Here is a 23,980-nt window from a genome sequence, read left to right as displayed (position 1 = left end):
CTCTTTCTACATGCAAAATACATTCATTCCATCAAAATATCCCAGAAACCTTAAATTATTTCAATAACAATACTGAGTACAAAGTCTCATTAAAATTGGTTATAGATGTATTCTATCCTGGGACACAGTTCCCCTCAGTCTGTGGACCTGTGAAACCTACAAAGCAAGTTACCTGCTTTGGATAAACAATGGAGGTTCAGGCATGGGATAACATTTCCATAGGGAGAAATCGGAAGGCAAATAGGGGTCCCAAACAATTTTCAAACCCTGTGGGGCATACACCATTAAATTCCAAGGTCTGAGTGTCATTTATGAATGCCCTTTGGGCCTGATGAAGTGGCAGCTGTGTGCCTTCCGAGTGCTTGCCCAGCAGTGCTTTCCTAGAACTCTGGGGTGAAAACACCCTCCCCAAGTATCAGGATGATGACTAAGCACTCTGCAAAAGTCGGGCACAGGCTCTGCCCGCTGAAGTCTGGAGCGACAGCGCTCTTCTTGAACCTTGGGGCAGAGGCTGCCCTCTCCAAACTCTGGGGCAGACTCACCATTCCCACACGCAATGGATCTGCTCTCTTGGCCTGAGACGATGTCTTCAGTCCAGACTTCAGTTTCCACGGTTCTGCCCTTGACATGACTTTTCCTTCACTCGGTGCCTTTTCTGTCCCCTTTAGTCCAGGCTGACAGTGGTTCCATTCACAGAGATTTCACAAAATCCCTTGTGGGGTTTGCATGTAGTACACAGGGGTCCAAACCATCAGAGAGTAGGACTTTCGACAGATCCTTCCTGGATAATTGCGCTTCCAGTCCTGACTTGCATAGAAATTGCTGGCTGGATCCATGTCCAGTTAAACCCTCACATGGAGCACTGTTCTTTGGGGACTCACTTTCTGGCAGCTCAGAAATTTCTAAAACATCAATTTCTGGTGTTTCTGTGCCCAAGCGTTCAGTTCTCAGCTTATGCTTTTTTCTCTCTCATTTCACTAAAAGCTGCAAGGAGAAACCAGGATACATTTTCTATACTTAACAATCTCCTCAGCTAAAAATCCAAGTTCATCACTTCCAAGTTCCACCTTCCATTTGACATCAGAACTCAATTTTGCCAAATTCTCTGCCATTTTAAAATGAGTATTGCCTTTCTTCCAGTTTCCAATAACATATTCATCATTTTCTTCTAGGGCCTTTTTGGAAGTATCTTTAGCATCCATATTTCTACAAACTGTCTCTTTAAAGCAATCTAGGCCTTTTCTATTAGTTACTTCACTTCTTCCAGCCTTTACCCATTACCCAGTGCCAAGACCATTTCCACGTTTTTGGTGTTTGCAATCTTAGCACCCCCCTCTTCTGGTACCAAAATCTATTTTAGTTTCCTAGGCTGATTAAGCAAATACCATGAAATGGGTTGGTTTAAACAATGGGAATTTATTTGCTTATGGTTTGATGCCAAAAGGAAGTCCAACTTAAGGCAATGCCATTTCCCTGAAGACTGGTGTCCTGGGGCTGGCTGCTGGCGATCTTTGTCCTTAGCTTGTCTCATGGCAGGTGCATAGTGGCATCTCCTGGTCTCTTCCTTCCCTCCCAGGTTCCATTTTAGCTTCTTGCTTCCTGAGGTTTTTCTCTCCTCTCTGTATTCATTCCATTTGTAAAGGACTCCAGTCACAGCACTAGGACCCATTCTGAAGGAGGTGAGCCACACCTTACCTGAAGTAACATCATCAACAGGTGCTACTTACAATGGGCTCACACCTGCAGGAATGGATTCGAGTTAAGAACATGTTTTTCTGGGGGTACATACAGCTTCAAACCACCACTGTGGTGATTATTGTAAAAGTACACTACAAATGTGACATTTTAAATAAAGGTTTCTGTTGTACTTAAGATACCATTTAACCACAAGTACAATTCACACATGTCTTTTCACAGGTGCTTTGTATAGATTAAACTACCCTTGTATAGTCACCCAGAGTTCATCTCTGTTGTCCATGAGATAACTTCTCAGCTAAGGAGGAGAAAGAAGAGAATGGGTCAACTGTAGTCATTTCCGTTCAACAATAACAACAAAAACCTCAGTCCAATAGCCATGCTATGTTCATAGAGCAGTCTTAGTCCTGAAAACTCTTGTATTAGGTCTGCCTATACAGGCATACTATACATGCACATAAACGTTTATAAGCACCCATAATGGGGCATGGGTATTCACAGTATCCCATCTTTTAGTTCTGCCATGAGTTGCTTCCTAGAATTGGCAGCATTTAGTTTAGCAAACAGAATGGAATTTAACCCATTTTATCTTTTCCTGAACCCTTCCTTGTGTTTCTTCACAGGATGGGAAGAATGGTATATATTTGGTAGGGGAGTAATTCTGCTAGGAATTGGAATCCTAGAAGAGACTTTCAAAATATGTTTAAGTTCTCTTTAAAAAATTTCTTCTTTTTAGGCTGTAACCAGGAATGGAGACTCCATTGGATGTTTTGTCAAGGGCAGCATCTCTGGTACACGCTGATGATGAAAAACGTAAGTCAGGAATCTGTTTTAAGTGCTTCTTACCTGCCCTCCTCATCTCCTGCTCTGAAATAAAATCCTGTTCCTCTCCACATGGTTTTGCGGGTTTATGCTGTAAATTCTGGCCATTTTCCTGAGAACTAACAGCTTGGTGTCCTGTTATTTTTTAAGTGCCAGAAAATTGAAGTATTTTCAATGCTATCTTTGGATGCTTGAGCTTCAATGGTTAAATAGTCATTTCCGTTGCAGTTTTATACTGTCATTTGAAGCTGGAGGAGAGATATTCCTTATGTGTTTCTAAAAGTTTAGATAAATGTGTGTTGGTTGATAGACTGACTAGCACAGAACTAGAGATGGGAAAAAAATCATCCAAGGTCATTCGTGTAATTGGAAGTATTCAGTATATGTAAAAATGGAAAGCAGTCCTGGAAATTCTGTTTGCATAGCTGAGATAGAGGAAAAACTGGAGGCTGGAGTGAGGGGGGGCGGGGTTCGTTCTCCTGGTGAGGGAGGGGGTGAGAAAAGAGAGAGGACATCAAGTTTGGAAGGTTATTCTATAATGTGTTGAAGTGACTTTCCTGCTTACCCTAAGGTGTATTTATTTTTTAAATGTTCTTGTTTAAAGATAAAATTGCTGGCTAAACAATATTTGCAAGACTTGCTGTTTTATGTGGGAACAAGGTGAGCAACCTTTTCTGAAGCACTAAAATATTAATGACAAAAAAATTTAAGGTTGAAATTTTATGCATTGTAATTCCTTGCAGATAAGCTGCTTTCCAGTTTAATTCTCCTTGAACTGGCCAACTGGAAAGCACATATCCTTAAGACGCAAGGTCTGCCTTTTTACTAGCTGTTAAACTTTTACTTTTTAAGCCTTGGTTTCCTCATTAGTAAAAGAACTAACAAGACGTACTTAGAATGTATTTGTGGGAAGTCAGTGGGCTATTGCAATTATTGGGCTCACCTTAGCTTTCACCCCTTGGTTGGGACTGCCTTGTCCATTCTCTTGGGGCATGTTATTGACCCTCTGATAGGACTTATCCTGTCTTCTCTATCATCACATGAGTGTATCATCCACCTTCATCCTCCTCTATACTACCACTCAGGAGATTGTCATTAGGCAAGTAGTTGGTTTTTTTTTAAATCCTCTTATGTAATTTATGCTTGTTTAGCTTTTGGTTGTTGGGAGGCGATAACTACCCAATTGTGAGGTATAATTATTCCTTCCTAAGGATACTGAAGCTCAGAGAAGTTAAGGGTCATTTCCAAGGACACTGAGCTGGAAAGAGGCAGCTCACACAGAGGGCTTCATCTAAACAAAAAAACTGCTTTACGCCTATAAATTTGCTATAAATTTGCAATAAGTAATTACTGCCTTGAATAGCTATGTATACATGGAATTAAACATTGATCTTGAATATAGAAGATTTTTATATAAGACAGTGTTTCTTTTTAAACACTTTTTTAATCAGAGAAGTTATGGGTTTACAGAACAATCATGCCAGACAATCTTTTGAACGTCTCTGTTTAAATCATGCCAGAGTGTAGTTAGGATCAGTGAAACAAAGTACTGTTGATACAAATGGAAAATAGAAATAATGGCCCTTTGGTGTCCCAAGCCGGGAGGGTGAAAGAGTTTCTTCTCTTTTTCTGCCGCCTTCTCAGCTTCTGTCCTGGAGCGGGACTTCTGGGACACTCCCTCCAGGGTGCAGGCCTGCAACATTTCCAACCCAGGGACACTTGTGTAGACTTGAGCAAGGTGCAGTCCTGCCTCCGAGGGGCTTGCGAGCTCCTTGGGGTCCGCAGTCTGGAGGCTGACCACGTAGAGGAGAGGTGCTTGGGTCCACTCCATAGTGTAGGCATGAGCTCTGGCTCTGGAGTGGGAGAGAGCTGCTTTCAGAGAAACTGCGTGGTGCTGTCTGGAGGGAGAGGAATTCTTAGTCTTTTCTTGTGTTAACAGAGCCGGCTGGTGTTCTGCAGAGCTGGGACAAACCTGTCTGTACGGTCGGAAAGGTCGCAGAATGGATTTTAATGGGGAGCCATCCTCTTTTTACTCTGATTATTGCAGTTGGTTATGGGTGTGGCATAATCCTGGAGTGCCTCTGTAATGGTTTCCCCTCTTGGGATCATTTTTCACATTTAAAGAAGGGGAAAACGTCTGAAGATGTCTGTAATTGGTATTAGCACGGCAGCATTTCTGGGAGACTTTTCTTACTGGGGTATTGTCAGCACCACCTAAAACGTGTTCAGAGTTCAAAAACCAGGCCTCATGTTTTCTATCAGTTGGTGATGTAGGCATGTGAAAAGTCATGCAATTTATAGACAAGATTAAACATTAAGATTAGTGTTTCAATAGAGCTCTTAGACCGAGACAGTCTGGTTCAGCCTGATTCCGCTTTCTCTGTCCTAGATAATTCTCTTTTAGTTTTTGTTATAAATTGCTCTTACACTTTAGGGAAGGCAACGTTTTCCTCAACGCTTAAAAAAAGTTTTGTGTATGTAATCTGATTGGGTGTCTTATTACAGACACAAAAATATTCTACGGCTTGAGATCAGTTTCCCACTTCATCTAGGTAACCTAAATGATTCCCTTTACTTTTCTTTTGCTTTCAGAGAACCCAAAACTTATGCAGTTTTGAAGATGCTATTGTTTTAGCATTTCAAAAAGAACAGTACCTATTATAACTGGAGTATATAATACCTGATAGACTTAAGGCTTCATTATGCCTATTAGCAAAGAATTAAAGAAATATCTCCACAGTACATTGTAGAGCTGAAGTAAATAGTAAAATGGTAGTTTTGTAATAATACAATAGTGACTTATCTGGATGGCCTAGAAGGAATAAATTTACTTAAAGTAATTATTCCACTCTCAGGAGAAGTTGATTCAATCAATGTCTGGGGTAATCCTGGATGGTACTTAGTGAAAATACAGTCTAACATTTCCATTCTGCCTTACGTTTGAGGAATCTCTTCTTTCAGTCATTTATGCCAGTGCTGGCAAGTCCCCATCCTTTCTCCAACTCTATTTTTTAATAATAAAATTGATCAGGATGGGAGGACAAGGCACTTTATACTGATGTTTAAAACAAAACCTTGGTACGTCTTTAATATGGTACTTCATTTTATTTGTGACGTTTACCAAATTTTTTTTGTGTGTGGTGATTTTGTTCTTGTAGTTTTGACTGTTAGATTTGTGTCTGCTGATTTCCTAACTTTGATTAAAATAACTTTCAGAAAGGTGTAATTGTGTTTTTTGCGGATTTTGGTGATGGGGCTAGTACTTTGGATGCTGTCAAATGAATATGCGTATACAGTCAGGAAAGCCGGATGAGGTTGGAGGGAGCGACGTAAAGAGAAGAGTAGGAGAAGAAGACAGCTTCTATAGGGGTTGCTTTGGGACCTAGTCCTAGAAATGAACTAACTCCTTGTGCTGGTGAAGATTATTGAAAGTTGGCTTATCTGTTAGTTACCACAATCCTCCCAAATAAAATATTCCTTGGAGCATAAGGAATATGCTTTTATTACTGTGGGGCACATGCCCCTGGTGTGTGGAATATTTTCATGTACATCGGTTATGGTCTATTTTGCCTTTAAAAAAGAAAAAGATCAGAATAACTGTAATGATCTTTGCACTCACAAACTCTTTTCTCGGATTGATTCCTTTTCTCAAAGATCTGTGATGTTTAGTTGGCCTCCAATCCGTTAAGTAAAGCAGTTAGAGTAATATTGTCTGCCTTCAGCACGGATTGCAGCGCCGTCACAAGCCCTTTACTTGACTAGCTCAGCTTTGTCTGCTTCTGATTTCTTGTTTCTTCTCCTTTCCTCTTATTCTCATGTCTTTTCTCTCAGCATCTAATAAATACGGTGGCTTCCAGATGTTTTTGACCATGGGACACAGGAAAAAGCATGTTCTTTTGTGACCCTAGGACACATCTCCTGATAGAACTGATAGAAATGTATCATAGAACAATACTGACCTTTACTTTGTACAGTGTTGTTTGATTTACCTGTTCTATTCCTTGTATTCTTCTTTACTTAAATAAAAGTTGGATCGTGACTCATTCCTTTGATTTTAGGGTCCACTAAGGAGTTGGGAGTGGCAGTTTGAGTAAAAGGATTTGGTTTATGTCGCCTTCTTTAAATAAACTTCTGACTTCTCCAGTTTTATGTACTGAAAGATTTGACTAACACATGGACCATGAAAATAAAATGAGCCGGTATGCTCGGGCACACTGCGGTATGATGTCTTGTCCTTTAGGGTTTCCAAGGCAGGTTCAACTGTCAGGAGTAGAGCAAAGGGGCTTGTTTTCAGAACCAACCATAGGGAAGAGTTTTAACCAAAGGGGTGTTTTGCGACCATTTCTGTAAGTGCCTCCTCTGAAAATCAGGAACAATACAGGCTTACTACAGAGGGGACTGCCCCTGTTGGAGTAGTTATTGTTTGCTGATCATCTGAGTGCCAAGTCCTTTAGTGCTCTCCAAAGGAAACGATGTAATGATGTCATCCTCGTCCAGTCTCCTTGTCATCTTAGTATTGATCAGAGTGGTTGCCCTTGGGGAGAGGGAAGGGTACTGAAAGTCTTGCTTTCTGGAGCTGTGTATGCCAGGCTGGAAGTTGTTTCATCTGTAGCCTGATTTGATGGCTTTGATCATTTGTCCATGATTTTTATCCTCATAGCCTAAAACATTCATAACAGTGGTTCCTGTGGTAGCAATTCTCAAATAGAAGAGGAAGGGGTATTTGTAAGTCTTCATAAAAAGCCTCTGCAGGTGACTCTGATGTTAAGCCCCGTATTAGTCAGGAGATACCTGTAAATAGTATGAGACTTTATGAAATTATCTCATGTGACCATGGAGATGCACAAGTCCAAATTCTGTAGGACAGGCTGCAACCAGGGTCTGCAGTGAAGGTCCTTATTGAATTCCCCAAGGAGATGCTGACCGTCTGAAGTAGAGATGGGAATTCTCTCTCTGAATGCTGAAATCACTTCTCTTTTAAGGCCTTCAGTGGATTGGATGAGAGGTCACTCATTGCTGATGGCAATCTCCTTAGTTGTTAATTGATGTAACCAGTCATCTATGCAGTCAACTCACTGATGATTAAAGTCCATGAAGTGCCTTTGTATTACAGTTAGCCCAGTGCTTACCTGCCCAAACAAGTGGGCATCATTAACCTGGCCAAGGTGACACATTAGCCTAACCATGCAGGCCCCTCTCTCCAAAGGAGAATCACTGACCTAATATACACTCCTTGGGGAGCCCTGTATGTCCAGTGTTGCAGGCGAGATCTGTGTTGTGGTAGGAGCTAGATCCTCCTAGTTATGGGATGCTGTAACTCTTTTTAAGAATTTTTAGGAGGTACCAGGAATTGAATCCAGGACCTTGTGCATGGGAAGCAGGCTCTCAACCACAGAGCTACACCCGCTCCCCAATGAGAGTTGTGTTTTGTTGCTGTTTTTCCTTGCTTGTTTTTAGGAGGTACTGGGATCAAACCTGGGACCTTGTTTGTGGGAAGCAGGCATTCAACCACTGAGCTACACCTGCTCTCTGCTGTAACTCTTTAACCACATTCACCAATTGTTTATATTTTGCCCCATTTCCTCTCTCTCTATGTATGTATGTGTGTATGTGTGTGTATACACATACAAATGTGTAGTATGTATAATATATGTATATATAAATATATATACACATACCTGTTCTTTTCCTGAAAAGTTGAGAGTTAGTGGGAGATATGCCCCTTTACTCCTAAATACTTCAGTATGTAGTTCCTAAGAATAAGAACATTTTTTTACATAACCACGAGATGTTTAATAAAAATCAAGAAATAATTAGCTTTATTATTATATTGCTTAAATATATATAAATATAAAACTAGACACAAACTCTTTACAGTTATAATACTTTTAAATTTCATAACCAAAATATAAATTTATAAACTAAATATAGCCAATAAAAGTTAACCACTAGATGACAACGTACTGCACGTCTCTGGTTCCGTTAATGTGGCGTATCCACACTTCCATGTCAGCCTATCCTACCAGCTATTCTTTGACTCAATCCCTTGTGCCCCTTTTATCTTTTCAAACTATTGTAAGATATTTCATTATCTAAATTGTGGTGACATAATTTGGCTTTCTCTTAGTGCAGATGCCTTGATTTCATATTAGGTTCATCTCTTTTCTATAGCCTGCCTGCTTAGAAGCAAAATGCAAATGTAGGCACCAAAATCATATGCCAATACTTGCTTTATATAGTAGGCATCTGTTTCAGAATATGCGCAAATTTTTAAGATTCTCATCTAAATAAAAACAAAGCAAAAATTCCTCCCAACTCCTGAGAATTTGTCTGTGGATCTCAGTTTAAGTTAGATTGTATTATCTCATTTAATTCTCACAGTAGCCCTCTTAAGTAGTTTATTTTATAGATAAGGAAACTGAGGTTTACAGAGTTTAAATAATTTATCAAGGATGCTTAGCTGGTAGTAGTGGTGCTGAGATTTAAATAAGTCCAAACAGCCTGACTCCCAAGCCTAAGCCCTAAATTTTTCTGCTGTATGTCCCTCCCCCCACCAAAGAGCTTAAAGCACAAAACAAAACAACACTCCTGTATATACCACCTCCATGAATGAGTCAGCAAAGAGGTTTTCATTTGAAAAGGATTTCCCAACCAGTGAAATAAATCATACTCGTCTTAGCATTCCGAAAATATTAAGTAGCTATAATCAGCTAAATATTTAGAATGGGTGGTAGCACATATTTGGGATCTGTGTCTGAGTTCCCTGGTCACAATTTTGCCTTTTCTACACTGCCATAGAGCTTCTCTTTATAGTGCGCTTTCTTTTTCCAGTAAACTCAAGGAAAGGGGCTTGGTTCAGATGAAATGGGATGCTTAACAAAGTAACGAAAACCCTCCTTGCCAAAGTATTCAAATAGTGACAAAATAACGTATTTTGGAGGCTTTGAGAAGGGATTGGCTTTGGATGGATGGCTAGACTGGGTGACCTACGATTCTTTGAGTCTGTGATGTTACATCCTAAACTTGTTGAGAACTAGAAACTGTTCCATTCTGCTTTACATTCCAAGCATATAGCATGCTTTTTGTGCTTGTGGGAGGTATTTAATCAACATCAGTTGGTCATAAAATAGCCATTGGAGTGAAAGGCTCATCTCAAAGGAATTAATATACTTATCACTAGCAAAAATAACTCATTATAATAGTCATTACTACTAATAATGTACAAATTCAAAGGAAGACTATGTTTTGTTAGGTAATTCTAAATGGTTTGCAAAACATTTCCTTTTGATTCTTGTCACAAGCACCTTTTGGCAGGTTGGTTGGGAGGTATCAGAGAGAAAATTAAGCTCTGAGAATTTGGATGTCTAATTCAATATTTAAGTTTAAAAAAATGCTTTCAGTGCTCTCCTTCCTATCCTCATGTCCTAATCATATGTTGTGATCATCAGAATAGCTATTAATATTTGAGTGTCATCCTTTGTTGGGGTAGTGTAAAGTACCTTAGCATGGGAAATTAGGATGTCTTGGGAAGACATCGCTGTTCTCTGACTAGACAATGTTCCAATCTTTTTTATTTTTAAAATAAGGATGGAATTCAATGCCCTTTCTAAAGGTCGAAGTTATGAATAATGCATTTTGTCCTTTGAGTTTCTTCCCTTTTGTGAACAGTGGTATTGGAAGTATGGTCTCCCAGAAGCACAATTCACTTTAAATAAGTGGGATAGTATTATATGCTAATTTAATCTACTCTCTGGGTTTGGTCATATGCTTTAATCAGAATTGCCTCCCGGGGTAGATACCTGGCATTTTATCAAAAGGCTACCCTCCAGAGACAGCTACTAAAAGTGCCTCAGCCGTTTTGACAGTTTTATATCAGATCAAATTAACATAATAGATGCTAGAAAATGGATCATTACGGGTGAAAATATGCTTGTTAATTAGCATAATGGATTTTGACAATAGCTTCTTCCACAGCAAGCTCTTCAGATGCTTCAAGATGGTTATTACATTTCCTTTAAACAAATATTTCTCAATCTTTAGAAAGCTGTGCTTTCCTTTAATCCACATAAAAATCTCATGAGTTACTTTATTTATTTTTTTTTTTAAATTTTTTAATTTTTTATTGACTTTGTAATAATATTACATTAAAAATATATATGTGAGGTCCCATTCAACCCCATCCCCCCACCCCTCCTCTCCCCCCCCCAACAACTCGTTCCCATCATCATGACACATCCATTGGATTTTGTAAGTACATCTTTGGGCACCTCTGCACCTCATATACATTGGTTCACATCATAGCCCATACTCTCCTCCATTCCATCCAGTGGGCCCTGTGAGGATTTACAATGTCCGGTGATTGCCTCTGAAGTACCATCCAGGGCAGCTCCATGTCCCAAAGACGCCTCCACCTCTCATCTCTTCCTGCCTTTCCCCATACCCTTCGTCCACTATGTCTACTTTTCCCATTCCAATGCCACCTCTTCTATGTGGACATTGGATTGGTTGTGTCCATTGCACCTCTATGTCAAGAGGAGGGTCAGATTCCACCTGGATGCTGGATGCAATCCTCCCATTTTCAGTTGTAATCACTCTAGGCTCCATGGTGTGGTGGTTGTCCTTCTTCAACTCCATCTTAGCTGAGTGTGGTAAGTCCAATAAATCAGATTGTAGGTGCTGGAGTCTGTTGAGGCTCAGGATCTGGCTATCACATTGTCAGTCCAGAGATTCAAATCCCCTAAATATATCTTAAACCCTAACATTAACTGCACCTCCAGCACATTGGCATGAAAGTCTTATGAAGGGAGATCCCATCTGAGTCCAGATTCATCACACATAAACACCATTTCCAAAGAGGGGCCATCTGCCCTGGTAGTTAACCCCATCGGCCATGACCATAACTCCCGTGGGTCTCTTTAGCCCTCAAAGGAACCAATATCTGGGGGTTGTATCTGCTTTATCTGTCTCTCTGACTCTGCTCAGTTGTGCATGAGGGCCATGAGTTACTTTAATGCCATTTGAAATTCCATTTCAGGTATTAGAGTCAAGAATCCTTGGCTGCACTATTTTTGTTTTCATATGACACATTCTCAACACCTTCCCTACTCTGTCCCCTCCCTTAAAGTTCTCTCTGCATCTTGAGAAGAACTGCCCTAATCAGTATCTTGGCCAAATATCCCCAGGAAAGCTAATCTTTGTTTATTGGCTATGTCTTACAAACTCATCATCTTTATGTTGTTGCCTTCTACACCAGCCCTGGCTTGTCAGTGTCCCCCCTAAGACAAGGCACATTCAGACCTAAACCGTGATTTTTGTATGTGATCTGATTAGTATAGTGTCCCAAGGGCCACCGCCGGTTTTGGTCTAGTTCAGGAATGCTTGGGGGTAAAGGGACCGAAGGGGTTGGGGACAGAATGGTGACAAGTGAATGAAGCAGCCGAGTGTGAGACTGTGAGGGGTAGCGGAAACCCTGGTGGAGGGGAAGGGGTCCAAAGAAATAGAACCAAAAGGTGTGTGTGTGTGTATTTGTGTATGTGTATTGGATGTATGGTATGTGGGTGTACAAACAGAGAGGAGAGAGAGATCATTTATTGTAAGGAATTGGCTCATTTCTGACCTGGGGGCTGGCAAGTCGGAATCCTGGAGGACAGGCAGGCTGAAGACTCCGGTAAAGGTGGTACTGAAGTCTTTAGTCTGAATTTTCTTGGGCAAGTTGGCAGGTTAGAAATTCAGGCAAGAGTCAAATTTGAAGCCTTGAGGCAGAACTCCTTCTGACCTCTGGAACCCTTGGTTCTTGCTGTTTTGTCCTGTTGGGAATTTGCAGTCAGCTAGGCTGGGAGTATTTCCACCATGATAAATGCTACAGATCAGGGCTTTTTAAGTTTTTCCTCCCTGGACAGCCAGTTAAGTATTTACCAGACACCTCTGATTCCAGCTGACTGCTTCTGTGTGGGAAAGTGGGGCTGGATGTGTTAAATTTTCTGATTATTCAAGACAAACTTAAAACCTGGATTTTATGTTAATTTTCTAGATTTTAAAAATGCTTCCTGAGTCAAACAATAGTTCTTTTTTCAAAGCTGGCCCATTAGCATCTGCCTAGTATGAGCTCTCTGGTCTAGTCACAATACTTTAAATATGGCCTAAAATAACAGTGGAGTTTTTTTTTTTTAAAGCAACTTTTATCAGCTTCCCCCTCCCACTCCCTATTGTAGTTGTGAGTTACTGTAGCAATTCTTTAAGAGCTGAAAAAATAGATATTTAACGTGAAAAACTTTCCTAATAACTGTCATGATCTCAATATTGAAATTAATGTGGAACTGTTTATCTTTTTCTTCCCATTTAGATTCTCCATTAAAAGACAAAGGCCACATCTTTTCTTGATCTTCATTTGGTTTCTTAAAGATTTATGTTACACACTTATGAAATACTTGACTTGGTATTTGATGTGGATATAATTTGTCAAAGCAATACATTGTGGAGATATTGAATCAAGTTTGAAAATCAAACTTACATTCCTTAGTGGCTTTAGATTTATTGTAACTGCCTTTTAAAAAAACCACTTTTATTTTGAAATACTTTCAAACTTACAAGACAGTTATAAAAATAATGCAAACGCCATATAGAGAACTTCAACATATCCCTACCCCCACAGATACCCAGATCCACCAATTTTAACAAAATTTTGCCACATTTGCTGTATCATTCTGTCTATCCATCTATTTATCTATCAATCTATTTTCTGAATGCTTTGAGTGTATATTTGTATACCTTGTATTCTTTTTTTTTCTCTGCCCTTCTCCCCCACCCCAGTTGTCTGCTCTCTGTGTCCATTCGCTGTGTGTTCTTCTGTGACTGCTTCTATCCTTATCAGCGGCACCAGGAATCTGTGTTTCTTTTTGTTGCGTCATCTTGCTGCATCAGTTCTCCGTGTGTGCTGCGCCATTCTTGGGCAGGCTGCACTTTCTTTTGCGCTGGGCAGCTCTCCTTATGGGGCGCACCCCTTGCATGTGGGGCTCCCCTATGCGGGGTCACCCCTGTGTGGCACGGCACTCCTTGCACGCATCAGCACTGAGCATGGGCCAGCTTCACACGGGTCAAAGAGGCCCGAGGTTTGAACCGTGGACCTCCCATGTGGCAGGCAGACGCCCTATCCATTGGGCCAAGTCCGCTTCCCTGTATTCTTGAATGTCTACTACTTCCATGTGTATTTCCTAAGAACAAGAATGTTTACTTATATAGTAACCACCTTAAGTGCAGTTATCAAGTTCAAGAAGTTTAGGATTGATATAAAGCTTACAGTCAGTATTCCCATTTTTTACATATGTGCCAATAATGTCCCTTTGAACTCTTTCTCTTCCCTTGTTTAATCCTATCCAGGATCATATACTGCTTTTAATTGTCATTGTCTTTTTAGTTAATCTTTCTTTTCTTTTAAATTTTATTTTATTGTGGAAATATAAATATAACCTAAACTTTCCTGCCTTAACCACTCACAGCATAGGATTCATTGGGATTAATCACATTCACAGTATTGCAATACCCTCGCCGCTTTCCATAACTAAACCTTTCCCATCTCCCCAGACTGAATCCTTATACTCATTATGTATCAATTCCTCATTCCTATTGCCCCTTGCCCCTGGAAACTTTAGTTTAATTTCTGTCTCTGTGAGCTGGCATATTCTCTGATATTATCTTTGTAGTTGTCATGGGGCTTAAATTTAACATCCAAATCTATAACAATGTGGTTTGCTTTGATACCAACTTAACTTGAATAGTACACACAAACTATGGTCCTATATCCCCCATTCCCCCACCTTTATCCAGTTCTTTTTTTTTTTTTAAAGATTTATTTTTTATTTATTTAATTCCCCTCCCCTCCCCCGGTTGTCTGTTTTCTGTGTCTTTTTGCTCTGTCTTGTTTCTTTGTCCGCTTCTGTTGTCGTCAGCGGCACGGGAAGTGTGGGCGGCGCCATTCCATTCCTAGGCAGGCTGCTCCCTCCTTCGGGCTGGGCGGCTCTCCTTATGGGTGCACTCCTTGCGCGTGGGGCTCCCCTACGCGGGGGACACCCCTGTGTGGCATGGCACTCCTTGCGCGCATCAGCACTGCGCTTGGGCCAGCTCCACACGGGTCAAGGAGGCCCAGGGCTTGAACCGTGGACCTCCCATGTGGTAGACGGACGCCCTAACCACTGGGCCAAAGTCCGTTTCCCTTTATCCAGTTCTTGTCACAAATTACATGTTTATAGATTATGAATCCAAAACCACACATTTTATGCACTTACCTTTTAAATTCTGCAGGAAATTAAAAAATGGAGTTACAAACCAATTGCAACTTCTTTTTTATTGGATCAAGCACTTGATTCTTTGTAAATGAAATGAATAATTCTTTCCAGTTGAAATCTGTTGAAGTTACCATTTCTTCCTCTAGATTGGCCTTTCTCATCAAACTTCACATTTATGTTTCTTTTGCCTTTGAAAAACATTGCTTAAATGTCACTTCTTTCACGGAACTTACCTTGTTTAACTAGATTTTAGTCACTTTTTAAAGAACCTGACAGGGCAAAAATCTGTTTTCTTCCTCAAAGCAAGAGTTAAGACCGTATTTTCAGCTCTCTAGCCAAGTGCTAGGTTTGGGTACTTTGAATAAAATGGTTGAAATGGAGGACAGGCTGTGCACATGCATCTAGCTCCCTTCTTGCCCAAATCCTTTAAAATAACAAAAGAAAATATTTTTAAAAACCCATGACAGTACTGGAAAAATGGAAAGGTTGCCTACTTTCAGTGGACCAAAAGTTCTGAAGAATTCCTGGAAGACTGAAAACAGATGAGATTAGATTGACTGAAGGAAAACAAACACAAAAATCATAACCCGAAACCCAGGTGCAAAAGCGAATGGAATTAAAGGCAGAGGTTTCAGTAAGAACAACCAACAGGAAGGGACCCTAGAGCTGTATTCAGGAAATTAAAGTATTATGTTTATGACAATGACCTCCTGGCTAAATAACTTAAAACTGTGTTCTGAAGAAAGTTAACATTCTGTCATAGGGAGGGTTCCTAGTGGGGCTTAGGGACCAGGAGTAAAGCAGAATAGAGCTTAAGATCATGTTGGGGGACCCCAACAAAAAAGGGTGCTAGGAGGCGATAGCTACTAAAATCCTTCACCACTAGAGGAAAGATTTTCTTATTTTAGAAGGTTTGAGTATTTGTCTCCCGACTAGACTTCTCCTTGTAGCCACCAATATACCCTAAAGCCAAAATGATCATTTGATGCCTCTTGGATCTTACACAGAACCAACAGTTGGCCCTCCCAGAAAAGAGACTTAATACTATAAAGGTAATATGCATTAGCCATCCTTATTGATTGACCAAGTCTTTTATTCTTCAGTGTGAATGAATATGGAAGAATCACCATGCATTTAGGGAGAACAAATAGAATAAAAGAAAAGGCCCCAGGGTAAGTAGACCTGGGAATGTAGGAGACTTTAAAACCTGTTAATTGGGGGAAGCAGATGTGGTTCAACAGATAGAGCGTCCGCTTACCATATAGGAGGTCCAAGGGTTGGATAACCAGGGCCTCCTGGCTCGTGTGGTGAGCTGGCCCATGTACAGTGCTACTGTGCACATGGAGTGCCAGCCACGCAGGGATGCCCCTGTGTAAGGGTGTCCCCCCGCCCACCCCGTGCAAGGAGTGGCCCCTGAGCCAGGAGGGCCGTCCTGCATGAAACCACAGCCCCTCCAGGAGTGGTGCCACACACATGGAGAGCTGACACAGCAAGGTGATGCAACAAAAAGGGACACATTCCCAGTGCTGCCTGATGAGAATACAGGCAGACACAGAAGAACACACAATGAATGGACGTAGAGAGCAGACAACTGGGGGGGGGGGGAGTAAATAAATCTTTTAAAAAAACCCTGCAAATTGGTATCTTCAAAGAGATCTGAGCTGAGAAATACATTGAACAAAAGTAGCCTGCAATGAAAAAAGATCATTTACAACAGTAAAGCTCATGGAAGTGAAAAAAATGATTACTGAACTTAAAAGATTAAATAGATTGGCTAGAAAATAGGATAGAATTAAAGATGAGATTAATGATCTAGAAGACAGGCAACAAAATTTTCCAGAACCTAGAGCAAAAAGGCAAAGAGATGGGAAGTATTGATACCTAGCAAAAGTAGGTACTTAACCAATGTGTTTCATTAATGGGGTTTCAAAGAGAGAAAGAGCTTATTTGCTTGTGCCTAGCAAAGGATGTCAGTGGCCTAATTGTCCCCAAACTGCCTCCTAGAACTGCAGTGATCTTTATAGTTTTATAATATCCAGGCTTAGCATTTTACACTAATGAGTTAATTGGGGTGGGGCTGGCTCAGGTTCCTTCATTAATAAACAATAAGGGGCTGAACAGGATGGGGGGGGGGTAGGTGAAAAACTGAGGAGAGTCACAAAGTTATTACAGTCATGAGACTATTATTATCAGAGATCAAGGCATCTAGGGATGGGGGCGCCCTAAGAGAAGGAGGTTTAGTTACAAGGCTTTTCTACAGGATTAAGTGGTTACCGATAGAAATGTTCATATACAAGGGTAATATCAATCTGGAATAATCATTACAATGTCAGGATTTTAGTTGCAAATGACCATGGAGAACGGGTGAGGTTGCTGTAGCCAGTTTCAGTACTTTCAGATATTAACCTTTGGCTATTATAATACACTGGAAGTGAAAGGTGTCTATAGAATGTTTCAGTAATCATAATTACTTGTTAATTCTTTTGGGTTTTTAAAAAAGATTTTATTTAATTTATTTACTCCCTCGCCCTGCTGCTTGTGCTCGCTGTCTGCTCTCTCTGTCCATTCACTGCACGTTCTTCTGTGTCTGCTTGTCTTCTTGTCTTCTCTTTAGGAGGCACCAGAAACTGATCCTGGGACTTCTGATGTGGAAGAGAGGCACTCAATTGCTTGAGCCACCTCAGCTTCCTGGTGTGTTGTATCTTTCATTGTCTTTTCCTCTGCGTCTCTTCTTTGTTGCGTCATCTTGTGTCAACTCTCCACGTAGGCCAGCTCTCTCCGCGGGCCAGCTCACCTTCACCAGGAGGACCTGGGAACCGAACCTGGGACCTCCCATATGGTAGACGGGAGCCCAGTCACTTGAGCCACATCAGCTTCCTATTTGTTAATTCTTAACCCTCAGTTACAGTTTGACAAAGAGATTGGAAGGTATGGAGTGCGCTCATAGGCTCTTAAACATATACCAGATGGAAGTGTTGGTCAGATGAGATCAAAGAGATATTGAGAGGAAGTTGCTCTTTTTAGAAAAATCAGAAATAAATGAGCCAAAATGAAAAACAAAAAGAAAAAACCTTAAAAAATGAATGATAAAGCTCTCTTTCTGCCATCTTGGAGCCTGTGGAGGCCTGCTGGGAATAGGATTTCTAAAATGGCAAATATGTCTGGAAGGCTGTGGTCCAAAGCCCCTTTTGCTGGCTATAAGCGGGGCCTCTGGGACTAGAGGGAGCACACAGCCCTTCTTAAAATTGAAGGCGTTTATGCCCGAGATGAAACTGAATTCTATTTGGGCAAGAGATGTGTTCATGTGTAGAAAGCAAAAAAACAACACAGTGACTCCTGGAAGCAAATCTAACAAAGCCAGAGTAATCTGGGGAGAGCTAACTCTTGCCCATGGAAATAGTGGCATGGTTCATGCTAAGTTCCGAAGCAACCTTCCAGCTAAGGCCATTGGACACCAAATCCATGTGATGCTGTACCCCTCAAGGATTTAAACTTACTGAAAAGTAAATAAATAAAATTTTAGATTAAAAAAAATAGTAAATATAAACCCAAAGGAAAAACAGAAAAAATTGATCTCTGCTTTTATCTTTAAAAATGAAAATAAGCAGTAAATCCAATCATTTTTTAAATAGATCTATAAACTAGAGAAAACTTTGCTGAGTTTAAGAAATAAAGAAAATGGAAATGAGAAAAGGGACATTATTGTATGTACAAATGCAAATAAGATATATGCACAGGTAATAAAAAATTGAAAATATAGATGAAATGGATGATTTTCTAAGAATATATTAACAGCCAAATTTAAATCATGAAAAGATAGAAAATCTGAATTGATCATGGGAAAAACTGTGAAAAGATAGAGATGTGTGGGATGTTTTTGCCCATGAATTTTACCATATCTTCAAGAAACAGGTCTCCCTATGCTATGAGACTATTTTAGAGCATAGAACATTTCCTTATTCCTACTGTAAAGATAATATAACCATGAAACCAAAAATGGACAAAAAAGCATAATTTTTTTGTATATATAGTAAATCAGTTTCATTTATATCATAGATGTGAAAATCCTAAATTAAATATCAACAAATTCAATCTAATGGTGAATTGAAAGAATAACATCCTACACTTCCTATTAAGTAATTGGTATCACAAGAATACAAGGATGGTTCAGTAACTGAGAGACTCCAATAATATAATAGATTATATTACTTTAATAGATTAAAAGAAGAAAAATCTGTAAAATACTCATGATAGAATCCCAAAAAGTATTTGATGAAATTCAACACCTATTCATGATAAAACCTCTTAGCAAATGAAACATTCTTAACTTGATAAAGGATATTTGCTAGTGGCCAATGATGAATCTACAATTCACATTGTAACATATGAAAAGTCAGGAACAAGATAGTGCACTTAGCATGAATCCTAGTTTCTAGCTAGTGAATTAAAAAAATATATATAAAAACTATAAAGAAATAGGAAAACTATAATTTTCAAATATTATAATAGTCCACTAGAAAATAATAAGAATAACTTGGGGAAAATTAACTGGGACTAATAATGGTTACAATAACAACATATGAAAAACAGTCATTTCCCTATTCATTCCAATAATCAGTTAGGAATTATCTCTAAAAAACTTCATTCACATATGGTTACATAGCTATAAAATATTTAGAAAGTTATCTAATAAGAATATGTTAAGCCTATGTAAGTCTTAAAACTATTGAATGACATAAAGATGATCTGAATAAAAGGAAATATATACTATATTTCTCAGTGGGAAGGTTCAGTCATATAAAGATGCCAGTTAGATTCAAATTAATCTGTAAATTCAATGTAATCCTTGTTAGAGTATCAAAAATAATGCTTTTAATTGATAAGACTAAAGTTTATCTGAAAAAAAATTTGTAGGGTGGAAAGAGGAGGGAATTGTTATTTTGTATAAAACACTTTATAAATTTTATTAAAGTAGGGTAATATTGGCATAGGAATAGCTTGAGCAGTATTCCTAAAAAGTTTTTACCACAATCTATAGTAACAAATGCATTTTACAAGTCAACCCAGTATACATACGTATAGAAACAGGTTGAAGCTGGGAAGCCGTGGATTCTCTGGGTTCTTGACTATGTCACCCCCAGTGATGGGGGCCAGTGGTGAGGCCTTTTGTGTGGGTTTATCTGGGACAATGGGGAAGCCTGTTTGAAAGAGTCCTTGGCCCCAGAAAGAGTCCCATTTGGGACCTCAAAGTCACGGTCTTGGCGGTGTCTTCTGGCCATGTTGTCTGTCGGCCATATTAACTGTTAGCCATGTTATGGCTCCTCTCCTCGTTTCTCTGTACTAGACTGCCTCAAAGTTTCATGAGGTAATACCTTTACAGTGTCAAAAGGACTCTTTCTTTTCTATTCTCCTTCATTAAAAGATAACAGTGCTAATATGATTCATTAAATTTATTTTAGGAACCACTAATGAGTTGCAACCTGCTGTTGAAAACCCCTGAAATGAATAATGAACAGAATAAAGTACAGAAACACAAATATCTGTAGGAATTCAGTATATCACAAAAGCAGAATTAAAATCCATGGTGCTTAACCAGCAATATTGTAATAGTCTTGCATCAGTGTCATTGAAGGTACTATATCAATCCTAAGGGTCAGTAAGGGGGTATGGGTTTTTTTCTATTGGACTAAGGAAAACATTGAAAAATTTACTGAGATGATGACTGCACAACTCTGTGATGAAACTGAGAGCTACTGAGTATACTATGGATAGATTGTACAAGGCATGGGACTGTATTATACAGGGAACCATGTGGTGGAAAATGGACTGATTAACAGTACAAATATGAGAGTGTACTTTAATGAACAACAAATGTACAATAATGTATGTTGTTAATAGGGTTATATGGGAAAAATATACCAAATGTAAGCTATGGGCTATAGTTAATGGTAATAGTCTGATGTTCCCTTCATAATCTGTAAACAAATGTTCCACAACAATGTAATTTGTTGGGGAGGGGTGACATATGGGAATTATGCACATTATGCATGACTGTATTGTAAGCTCACAACTTCTTTAATAAAAAACATATGAAAACAAACAAAACAACCCATGCAGAAAGAATTGTTTTTTTTCTAAGACAATTGACTCTATCATTTCGAAGAAAGTTAAGTTAGGAAGGTTTTCCTTTCTTACTCTATACACCAAAATAATTTCAGGTGGTTTAAAGAACATATATTTATAATATAGAAAAACAAACTTGTGGTAGGGAAGTCCTTCTTAAATACACACATTATAAAGTAAAACCTCTAGACTATCTAAAATTTAAACATTTTCTATCACAGGATAATGAAAGGCGAAATTTAAGGGTTATTTTTACAAGGTGCAAATTGTTAGTAAACACTGATTTAAGAAACTAAAGCATTAATTTTGTGGCAGTTAAGAAGATACTATTGTATATTTAATTTACCAAATCTTACATTATAAAAAATATGAATGAAGTTAGTAGGAGCTGAACACTTTCATTTACTCATAGATACTGAGCTTATTTATTGTGCTAAATTAGAAAACCAGTCATTGTTTGAAACAAACAATCTTATACAGGCTTATGTATTTAGGAATATTTAGAAAAGTCAACCTAAGATCAGTGAACAATAAAGTAAGAAAAAGTATGTGTCTACAGCTCCTGGGCTCTGTGACAAAAATCTTTCCCAAAGAAATTAGATCTAGACTGGTTCTAATATAATTCAGTCTCCAATAAAAGTAGTGAAGGCATTTATAAGATTGTCATTCATTCAAAAAAGTATTTATTAAGGCCAAATTTGTACAGAGAACCTTTAATGTATTTGAAGCAAATACATTAAAATATAAAAAACACAACTCTTGCTTTGCTCTGGCAATGGGGAGAGGGCATAGGCATGTGAAACCAATAAGCAATTGTATTAGTTTTCTGTTGCTGCTTTAACAGATTAGCAGCTTCGAACAATACCCATTTATTTGATTGTTCACTGATCTTGCTTTGACTTTTTTAGGTGTTCTGAATTTAGTAATTTTTGTTTTCCCTCTGGCACTTTAGGTCTACTTTTCCTCATTCTCTTTCTTTTCATCCTGCTTGAGCTTTCAGAAGAATTTCAGGGGTAATTTTATGAGAAGCTAATTTCCCTTGCCCTGTACGTGAGTACCTCTGCCTGTGCATCTTCTCTTAGGCTTTCTGTATTAAGTTTAAAACTTTTTTTTTTCCTAAATTTTTTTTCTCTAAATGTTCCCAATTACATTTTTGTTTCCTAAAAATAAATGTTAAAGAGGTGATCATTTATGTGTAATTCTATTTTAGGGCGGTACTTCCCTTTTTAATTTGTAAATATAAACTTTATAAGCTAAAGGAAAGCCTTATGGGTATTTGTATTATCACGAGGTATATTCCATTCAGCAGCACTTTAACAAACACAGTAAATTATTCTTGATATGTATTGAAAATCACCTGTTCTGATTTTAAAAGACCAGATGTTTTTACTTATTTTTCCAGGGTATGGAATTAAAGTAATTGATAATTGTCCTTCAAGCATGTTAGAGAATGTGTCAATATTTTGGGGGGTGAGGGGCTATTATTTGACTATTTTTCATGGTACTGAACTTGAATTTCAGTAGAGATTTATGGATGTCTCATTATTTGATATCCACATTTCATGAATATGTGTAAGATAAGTTTGTAAATAAATTAATGTCCTAATAGTAATAGTATGAGAGAATGGTTAAAGTTTATCGACTAGAAGATAATCAAGTAAGGTTGAATGCATGCACACTTTTGCCTATATTTTCTGTAATTGAATAAATTAATTGTTTACATCCTGGAGGGGAGGGAAGGGTTTAAAAATACTTATTTAGGGAAGCAGATGTGACTCAAGCAGTTGAGCTCCTACCTACCAACAGGAGATCCAGGGTTCTGTTCCCAGTGCCTCCTGGAGAAGACGAGCAAGACAGTGAACTGGCAGGATGGGTGGTGTGGTAAGCTGATGTGACAAGAAAGAGACATAAAGAGGAAAGACAATGAGACCCACAACAAAGCAGGGAGCTGAGGTGGCTCAAGCGATCGAGCACCTCTTGCTCACATGGGAGTGCCAGGTTTGGTTCCTGGTGCCTCCTAAAGAGAAGACATGCAGACACAGCACACAGCAAAAGGACACAGAGAGCAGACAGTGAGCAAGTGCAAACAATGGGGGGAAGGAGGAGAATACATTTTAAAAATTAAAAAAAAATATATTTAGTTTTATATTTAATTCAAATATTATTGGTCAATCTTTGTTTATTGTTGAACTTCAGAATTCAAAGAAACATAATGTCCCAACTAAGGATTCTCAGTCCCAAAAACTTTGCCTGTGAGATTGAGATGGGATATTTCTGTAATAAGAATGAAAAGAGCCTTTTCTATTATTCAGATGTGTTTGTAAATGTAAGAACATTTATGTGCTGTGGTATTTTCTGGTGAGACCCAGTGAGCTGCTGGATATTTTCCATGTTGTGAGATTTTGGCATTTGGTGTGTGTTTTCCCACTGAAACGACAAATACATAAAAATCGCACATAAGTCTCTGTAGTCCGTGCTGGGCTAAACCATCCAGATCCCTTCTGCAGCTAATTATGTTAGACCTCAGAGAGAAGAGCGTCATTCGCGAGATCAGCCCCTTCTTGGACCTTCTGGCTGCCCCATTCCTCACTTTCTAAGGTTCTTCCCCTCTCAGAGCCCCTTTTGCAGTGACTTTATCGGAGCCCAGCATTTTAGCCCTGTGCTTAATTCTGTCTCCTTCCCTTCTCTGTACAAGTTAATCCTGAACGCACTCCTCAACAGATTCCCAGCATGCTAGTCTCCGTGGCTTTCTGGTGAACTCGATTTATGGAAGACTTCTCCTTCCTTTAGAGGGCTTCTGTGCAGACAGACCCTAAGTGAGGATTGTGGGAGGGGCGAGGACCGTGGGTGTCCTCTCGTTCAGTCTTCTCTCTAATGCAGGGATGCCTCTACAGCATTCCTGAGTTTTGGCTCTTTATCCTCTCCTTGAAAGTAAAAGTTGGGGAGTCCATTGCTTCATTACCCTGTTAGTTGCTAAATAGTTTAGGGTGTTAGGATGCTTTACTATTAACTGGGAATCTGCATCCCTGTAACTTTTGCTCCTGCTCCTGTCTACTCAG

General features: G+C 39.1%; 1 protein-coding gene across 3 annotated transcripts in view; it reads left to right on the top strand.

Moving 5' to 3' along the window:
* The window catches only part of VGLL4 (vestigial like family member 4), a 194,474-nt gene that overhangs the window by 17,493 nt on the left and 153,001 nt on the right, over positions 1 to 23,980 (top strand). For 2 of the 3 annotated variants that reach the window (XM_004466360.4, XM_012528221.3), the window contains exon 2: positions 2,432 to 2,508. The exons of the other annotated variant lie outside the window; for it this stretch is intronic. In XM_004466360.4, the coding sequence (XP_004466417.1) occupies positions 2,445 to 2,508 (64 nt within the window). In that variant the 5' untranslated portion in view covers positions 2,432 to 2,444. The remainder of the gene's footprint in view (positions 1 to 2,431; positions 2,509 to 23,980) is intronic. 3 annotated transcript variants of the gene reach the window in all.

The sequence above is a fragment of the Dasypus novemcinctus genome, chromosome 26 (assembly GCF_030445035.2).
Source record: "Dasypus novemcinctus isolate mDasNov1 chromosome 26, mDasNov1.1.hap2, whole genome shotgun sequence".
Classification (NCBI taxonomy): Eukaryota; Metazoa; Chordata; class Mammalia; order Cingulata; family Dasypodidae; genus Dasypus; species Dasypus novemcinctus.
The sequence above is the reverse complement of the archived record's forward strand: the minus strand, read 5'-3'. Positions and strand labels throughout refer to the sequence as shown.